The following is an 8,316-nucleotide window of genomic DNA, read 5'->3' as shown; positions in this document are numbered from 1 at the left end:
CGTTTTCACTTTTTCTTTTTCTTCAATTCGTATAACTTATTAGAAATTAGAGAATGGTAGTTCATTCTACATATATCATATATCTGTAATGCCTTTTTAATTTAGACGTATATATGATCGAATTTGTAGTTTTTCACACCGATTCTCCGAGCGACATATATTAAAGGGATTTTCTTAGAGAATAGAAGAAAATTTTTCTATTGTCGGTTGGCCACTGACTATCGGGAATCGTTTACATATGAGATTAACGTTTTTTTTTATCGCTTAGAAATGCAGTTTATTTTATTACATAACAGAAATACCCGAGGATTTTTTTAGATGTCTGACGATAGGCATTGACAGTTTTGAAAACAGTAAAATTGGAAATTTAATTTTAATTTTAATTTAATTTTCGCAGATAAAGCTATAAAATGTTACGCTTTATTTAATATACTATACAGGATTCCGGATTTCGTTTTAACATGATTTTTTAACTCTGGGCACAGAGTTGAAAAATGCTCAAGTATTTAATATCGACAATTTTGAAGAAATTCTCATCTCACAATTAGTTTTGAGCAAGAAATGCGAGAACATTTAACGTGCTAGTGTTGTAGCCGCGCGTGTGATTCAACGATTCCGTTTCATTACCGTTAAAAAAAGTTGTCGAATAAGCTGACCTGATGCCGTGTAACAGCTAGTGATCGAAAACACTTTCTTGCATTCCCCTGTGAGCGTTATCGCTTATCGCGGCGATTCCGCGCGGAGGGATCAGGCGCGGCTCTCGCTTTACAAGAAGCGAGAACCGTGCGGTCTTGTATTTCACGTGCTATATCGTATCTCGTACCGCGAGTCGCCAGCATTCGTGCTTGAAAATGTGCCGATCCTAACGAAACGAGGTACGCGGTACGCGCATACCGTCGCCCATCCGGCCCCATCGCCAATCGCCCATCGCCCGTCGCTCGTCGCTCGTTCGCGTCAACAGTTTGAGATACGAAATGTCGCGGAAAGCGTTATCGTACGTTTTACTTCTCCTTTGCGCGCTGATAATTCTCAACGGTAAGTGCACGCTACATTATTTTACCCCTCCATTTGTCGAAAGAGATCCCCGGAAGGATGCCGTTCGTTGATCTTTACAACGACATTGGACTATCGCCGCCGCGAATCGCACGTCATCAGATGAGGCCATTGTTTTAGAATCTGTCAAATCTGTGTTGTGAATCGCAAAAGTAAAAATCGCAAAACCAAAAATCACTAGCGCCTAAAGATAACCGACAAGACAATTAATTCTTTTCTAGTCTTATATCAAGCTGGACTCGATTTTGCATGCATTGTTCTTCAAGTATTCCATCATGATTATAATAAAACGATATTTTTCGAATCTCAATAAATTCCTGCAAGTAACAAAAATGTCTTATCTCATATTAAACCTGCCAATTAAGGTTGCTTCAAACAATTCGTAATTTGCGTCAAAATCAGTTTTGTATAATATTTTAAAATCTGACGCGTTTTTTAAAATAATTTGCCGTGTATTTCCATGTGATTATTTTTTAATATATATTTGTATTCGTGTATTTTGACCTTTCAATTGGTTCTCGTATCACAGAACACGTAAAATTATAAATATAGGAGACTATTTTAAATTCTGACACGAATCGTCCAACAATAAGTCTAAAGTTGGCTTTAGACTTATGGATTAAATTGAGGACGGGATATTTAATCTTTGCTCATGTGCGAAAAATAATTCGGACCGCAAGGGGTTAACGCATGGTCGATTCCCCGTTGAGAAAATTTAATGGCGAATTAAGTTACGTAATGCGCGATCGCGCGAAGAACTTATATTTCCGTATTTAAAAGAACGGAGAGAGATTACGTATGTTTATAATTTATGAGGTTTTTTTTCATATTTCAGCGGAATGCACGAGTGCAGGCATTCCAGATCGTTGTTTGGAACTGATCAGATTCGATATCCATGAGATTGAGAATCATTTGTCCGAATTAAATCTCACGGACGTGCCTACCGTGAAAATGATGACTGCCGGATTTAAATGTCCAATTTCCGCCCTGCCTTTCGGTACGCTCAAGTCGGACTGGGCCAGACTCTTGTTGCTCCAACAAGCTCAACCTGACGGGTCGATCATCAAGCTCAAGCTTGTTCGGTTAATGCGAATATTAATAATTGCTTATTACCAAATGGAGGAACATATTGACGTGACGGGTCCTGGGGCGGCTGGGACGAAGGCCGCAAAGTAAGCCGAGCGAAAAAAATATGTTTCTTTTCTAAATCTTTGGCAGCGAGGAAGATAAATTCCGCCCTCTTCGTTTCGTTAACTTACTTTAATTATCCTTATACGAGATTTACTACAATCTAATCGAATAGTTACTTTGAACAATTATTCTCGTCTCTTCGAGATCTTGTCACGAGCGATTACGTGTCTCGGCGACGGCATTAAAATAGCGCATACGTTCGCTAAATATTTGATTTGCAGAACGTGACGGAAGTTTCTCGCGAAAACTCCAAGTGCGCGAATCGCATGATTCTTTGAAAATGAGCTTTAACAATTCAGCAGTAGCTTATTTGCCGAAGGTAAGTGCAGTTGGAGACACGTTCTCTTGTAATCAAACTCGCTCGAACTTTAGTCCAGTACACGTTTCGCGTCTGTTTAAGTTAGGATTTAAGCTAAGAGGAACGAGAAGAGAGAGAGAGAGAGAGAGAGAGAGAGAGAGAGAGAGAGAGAGAGAGGAGAGAGAGAGAGAGAGAGAGAGAGAGAGAGAGAGAGAGAGAGAGAGAGAAGTCCTGGATGATGAATTTATCGAATCGCGCTGCCATTACGGCCAGTACGGTATAAATCCACGCAAGTTTTACGGCGTATATGTGCAAGGCGTTTCAATCGTATCCAATTTTGCCGACAATTTCTTTCTTTCTTTCTTTCTTTCTTCTTTTTTACTTAGTTCCGCTGCTAACAGCTTCTCGATCGGTACCTCAATTGAAAAGTTGCGATAAATCATAAACATTGCACGTTTATACTTTTTTGAGATAAGAACAACTTCTTTTCTGCCAAAATTCCATTAGAATATTATGTGACAGAAATTGCGAGAGAAATCTTGTGATAATTTCAGGAAATCTCTGGTAGAAGAAACAACGACGACGGTGCCGGCTGCGGACGAGACGAGCCAGTCGCATGGGTCGCGTGCCAGCCACTACCCGAACAGCAGTAATAATTCCTTGGGAGCCGAAATCTCGAGTAACAATGCGAATCGTCATTGTTCGTGTATGAATTCGTTTTCGAACGATGTAACGCGATTAGCCACCAAAACTGATTGTTCGAGGATAAAAACGAACGCGACGGTAATCGAAATCGCGACGATGAACAACTTGTCGAGTCCTAATCGAACAACCACCGTCATTCCACCCGACGACGCGACACGTCAGAACGTTACGTCGTTGATCGATCTTGGCGCGGCGACCACGTATTATCCTGGTAACGGGAAAAAAGCAGCATTGAGAATACTCGGTAATTGCTTGAAACTCAGTAATTCTTTCAAGGACATCGCGCGACAACCGAGCGGCAAGGTGTTCGAGATTGTCAAGACTAACAATAAGGCCAAGTATACCGAGCGCGCGGCGCGAAAAGGCAACGAGATCGATGATCGCAGAAGAGATCGCACCGTTATCAGGATATCGCCGCCAATCAACGAATTCTGGCGATACGTAACGTTCCCCACGAGAGCTCCGCTAACTACGAGGGTCACTAGCGTAGCGCCGGCTTATCGAATGCCGAGATTAACAATTAACAATAAGTGGACTCAAAACAAGTCCGCGCCGCGGAAGTCGCGGAAACGCACGAAATTGAATAACGACATTTACGAAAGCTTCAGGCGGTTTTACGGCGTCGACAAAAATAAAGAGGGCACAAATTAGTGATTGAGTGTCTTCCGCGTTATGATATCGCGTGAAATAATCGGGGAGCGTACTTCTCCCCGAACTTTTGTCGGGGAGAAAAGCGAGAATCTCGAGTTTAGAGTCGTCTTTAATTCCTCAGAAATCGCTCCTGTTACGCGGGAAGCATGATGAGCGAGGAAGTTGCAGTAGGTATTCTAGCAGCGGCACGCCTACCCCCACTTTATTACCCATCGCTATCGGAACGGCGCGGCGCGGCGCGCGGTGCGGATGCCCAGCCGACCGCGACGGCCAATCAGAGCGCTGGCGGGTATGCACAGAAGGGGCAGTAGGCTCCCGCGCTCTGACCAATAGCAGCGTGACTACGTGGAGGCAATGTGGGGAGGCAACACCCTCGCTCAGAATACCTCCGTCGACCTCCTTGCCTAACATGCTAGCCTGATACTTTTGCCGAATTAAACGGAGTTTTCGACACCGAGAATCGCCATTTTCACCCAACGGCCCATTTTAATATGTACTTTCAACCATTTTTATGATCTGTCATGCATCTCTATGATACGTGATCAAATTCTTCTAATTGTTTAATTTTAACCCAACACTAAAATATAAAATTTCGTTTGTTATTATTATATATTTTTAATTATATTTGTTTAAATTACAATTAATTGACGCGTATGCGGCGCGCAAAACGCTTCAACTCATTTCCCACGTTGACACCATAGTAAATTGAGAAAACTTGTAATGCATGTGTTTTTTTCGGAACAGCAAGATATAACTTACATTACTTTGCTAACAAATTTCTAATTATTTAATAGAAATTAACAAGTTCGCGAAACAATTAGCGTTGTGTCAACGTATATTTTCTGAGACTCATTTAGTATTCAGGGCGACGCGACGGCATTCGTACCTCCTTTCTCTCGTTGTCTAGCATTATGCAACAATATTCTGAAACTTTTTATCGTTTAATCTTGTTCGAGAGAGCATGCCTCACATTAAAGGACACGTAACAATGATAAGATGAACGTATTTCTTGAGATTTAGTTTCGTGTCGTCCGTCGCATTTCGGACCGTCTAATTCCCGCCGAGCACGAGCAACGAGATTCGTAGCTTCCTTTTTTTCGTCGGCTAGCTTTATAGCTCTTTATCGTCTAATCTTGTTCGAGAGAATATATACTTCACATTAAAGGACACGTAACAATGTTAACATAACTTCATTTTTAAAGAATTTGATAAAATTTGTATGCTGATTTATTGGATGCTTTCCATTTATTTTGACACAAGTCGACACAAACGTCGTTCTATCTTTCTTTGCATTCAATGAGTAACAAAAGAACAACACTTGTGTCGACTTGTGTCAGTAAATGGAAAGCACTCATGAATCAGCATACGAATTTTAACGAATTCTTTAAAAATGAGGTTATATTAACATTGTTATGTGCCCTTTAAAGTAAGGCATGCTTTCTCCAACAGGATTAGACAATAAAGAGTTATAGGATGCTGTTGCATAATGCTACAAGCCGACGAGAAGAAGGAGCTACGAATGCCGTTGCTGTTCGCTCGGCGAGAAAATCGGAGCGCCGAAATGTGACAAACGACACCTAAACAAATCTCGAGAAATACACATACCTACATTCATCTTATCATTGTTATGTGTCCTTTAATGTGAAGCACGCTCTCTCAAACAAAATTTAACGATAACGAGTTATAAAATGTCTTTGCATAATGCTGGCCAACGAAAAAAAGGAAACTACGAATGCCGCGTCGCTCGCGCTCGCGGGCGGAAAGGTAGAAGCTCCGAAATGCGACGAATGACACTATATAAGACATATCTCGAGAAATACGTTTATTCTAACATTGTTATGTGTCCTTTAATGCGAGACTTGCTCTCTCAGATGTAATTAGATGCTAAAGAGTTTTAAAATGTTGCTGCATAATGTTAGATAACAAGAAAAAGGTAGCTGCTGAGAATGCTGACGGACGGCGTTGTTATATATCCTTTAATACGAGGCATGCTCTCTCGAATGTGATTAGACGATAAAGAGTTATAGAAAGCTGTTACATAATGCTAGCCAACAAGAAAAAGGTAGCCACGAGTGCCGTCGGGTGGCACTCATTGTCAGTGAGAGAGTCGAAGCTCTGAAATGCGACGAATAACATATTGAACGTATATCTCGAGAAATATGTTCATTCTAACATTGTTATGTGTCCTTTAATGCGAATTAAGCTGTCTCGAATAAGATTTAACGATAAAGAGTTATAGGCCGGTATTCATAATCAGATCTTATTTCAAGACCGTCTTAAGTAATATCTTAAGATGCTAATACGGCTCTGTGATTGGTTAATGACATCTTAAGATTGTACTTAAGATGGTCTTAAATATAAGAACCGACTATGAATACCGGCCATAGAATGCTGTTGCATAATGCTTATAGCCTACGAGAGAGAGAGATAGCGGCGAGTGCCGTCGGGAATAAAAAGCTCCGAAATGCGATAAACTTTTTAACGTCTAATCTTATTCGAGACAGCTTAATTCGCATTAAAGGACACATAACAATCAATGTTAGAATGAACATATTTCTCGAGATATACGTTCAATATGTTATTCGTCGCATTTCAGAGCTTCGACTCTCTCACTGACAATGAGTGCGCCACATAAGGTAGAAAAGGTAGAAAAGGTAGAAAAGTAGAAGCTCCGAAATGCAATGAACTCTTAATCGTCCAATTTTATTCAAGAGAGCATAATTTGCGTTATAGAACACATAAGAATAATGTTAGAATAAACATATTTCTCGAGATTCATTTGGTGTCGTTCGTCGCATTTCGAAGCCACGACTCTCATCGACGGCATTCGCCGCTACCTCTTTCTTGTTGTCTAACATTATGCAAGCAGCATTCTAAAACTCTTTATCGTCTATATTGTTCGAGAGAGTATGCTTCGCATTAAAGGATACATAACAATATTAAAATAAACATATTTCTCGCGATTTATTTAGTTATCGTGTTTCGGAGCTCCGACTTTGTCGTCCAACGCCGCCCGTCGGCATTCGCAGCTATACCTTTTTCTCGTTGGCTAGCATTATGAAACAGCATTTTATAATTATTTATCGTCTAATCACATTCGAGAGAGCATGCCTCGTATTAAAGAATACATAATAATATTAAAATAAACGTATTTCTCGAGATTTATTTGGTGTCGCGTGTGATATTTCGGAGCTCCGACTTTGTCGTCCAACGCCGCCCGTCGGCATTTGCACCTATACCTCTCTCTCGTTGGCTATATGTATAAGCATTATGCAACAGCATTCTATAACTCTTTATCGTTTAATCTTATTCGAGAGAGCCTAATTTGCATTAAAGAATACATAATAATATTAAAATAAACGTATTTCTCGAGATTTATTTGGTGGCGCGTCGTCACGCGTGTGGTATTTCGGAGCTCCGCGAATTTGTCAGCCAACGCCGCCTGTCGACATTCTCAGCTACCTTTTTCTTGTTATCTAACATTATGCAGCAACTTTTTAAAACTCTTTAGCGTCTAATTACATCTGGGAGAGCAAGTCTGGCATTAAAGCATACATAACAATGTTAAAATGAATATATTTCTCGAGATATGTCCCAGTGTCGTTCGTAGCATTTCGGATCGTCTACCAATTCTCGCCGAGCGCAAGCGACGGCATTCGTAGTTTCCTTTTTTTCGTTGACTAGCATTATGCAGAAGCATTTTATAACTCTTTATCGTTTATTCTTGTTCGAGAGAGCATGCCTCACGTTAAAGGACACATAACGATGATAAGATGAACATATTTCTTGAGATTAGTCGTGTCGTTCGTCGCATTTCGGACCGTCTACCTAATTCCCGCCGAGCGCGAGCGACGGCATATTCGTATATAATAGCTTCCTTTTTTTCGTTGGCTAGCATTATGCAGAGGCATTTTATAACTCTTTATCGTTAATTCTTGTTCGAGAGAGCATGCCTCACGTTAAAGGACACATAACAATGATAAGATAAACGTATTTCTTGAGATTAGGCGTGTCGTTCGTCCAGTTATATATATATATATATATATATATATATATCGTCCAGTTCGCCGGCGTTATAGGAGCGAAAAGGTTAATGCAAAGCACATTATCTAGTAATTAATTTAACGATAAGAAGGTTTAGAATATTTTTTAATAACGGCGATCCATGAAAGAGATGAAGCACTAAACTCCGACATATACATACAGTACTGGACGATTCACGAGACATATTTTTATGTTGATAAATGTCAATTAAGTATCCTTTAAAGCAAAGTATGCATTCTTCTAATAATTTCAACAATAAAGAGTTTCAAAATATTATTTTATGACGTCAAGAAAAACGTCAGCTCAGATTTCCGACAGACGACGCTGCATGAATAATCTCAAGAAAAAAACATCTGTAGAAACATCTTTATACT

The 8,316-nt window shown here is 40.1% G+C and overlaps 1 protein-coding gene across 1 annotated transcript; it reads left to right on the top strand.

Annotated features, from left to right (window-relative positions):
• The first annotated feature begins 92 nt into the window (after positions 1-92).
• LOC139772442 (uncharacterized) lies at positions 93-7,045 on the top strand. Its single transcript, XM_071706143.1, has 3 exons — positions 93-1,035; positions 1,889-2,225; positions 3,097-7,045. Exons 1-3 carry the CDS (start codon positions 975-977, stop codon positions 3,896-3,898), a joined length of 1,200 nt encoding a protein of 399 aa, XP_071562244.1. The 5' UTR covers positions 93-974; the 3' UTR covers positions 3,899-7,045.
• The last annotated feature ends 1,271 nt before the right edge of the window (positions 7,046-8,316 follow it).

Source organism: Temnothorax nylanderi, unplaced genomic scaffold (genome assembly GCF_030848795.1).
Source record: "Temnothorax nylanderi isolate EJ_2023f unplaced genomic scaffold, tnyl_v1.0 TNYL_tig0049_pilon, whole genome shotgun sequence".
In the NCBI taxonomy this organism is placed as follows: Eukaryota; Metazoa; Arthropoda; class Insecta; order Hymenoptera; family Formicidae; genus Temnothorax; species Temnothorax nylanderi.
The sequence above is the reverse complement of the archived record's forward strand: the minus strand, read 5'-3'. Positions and strand labels throughout refer to the sequence as shown.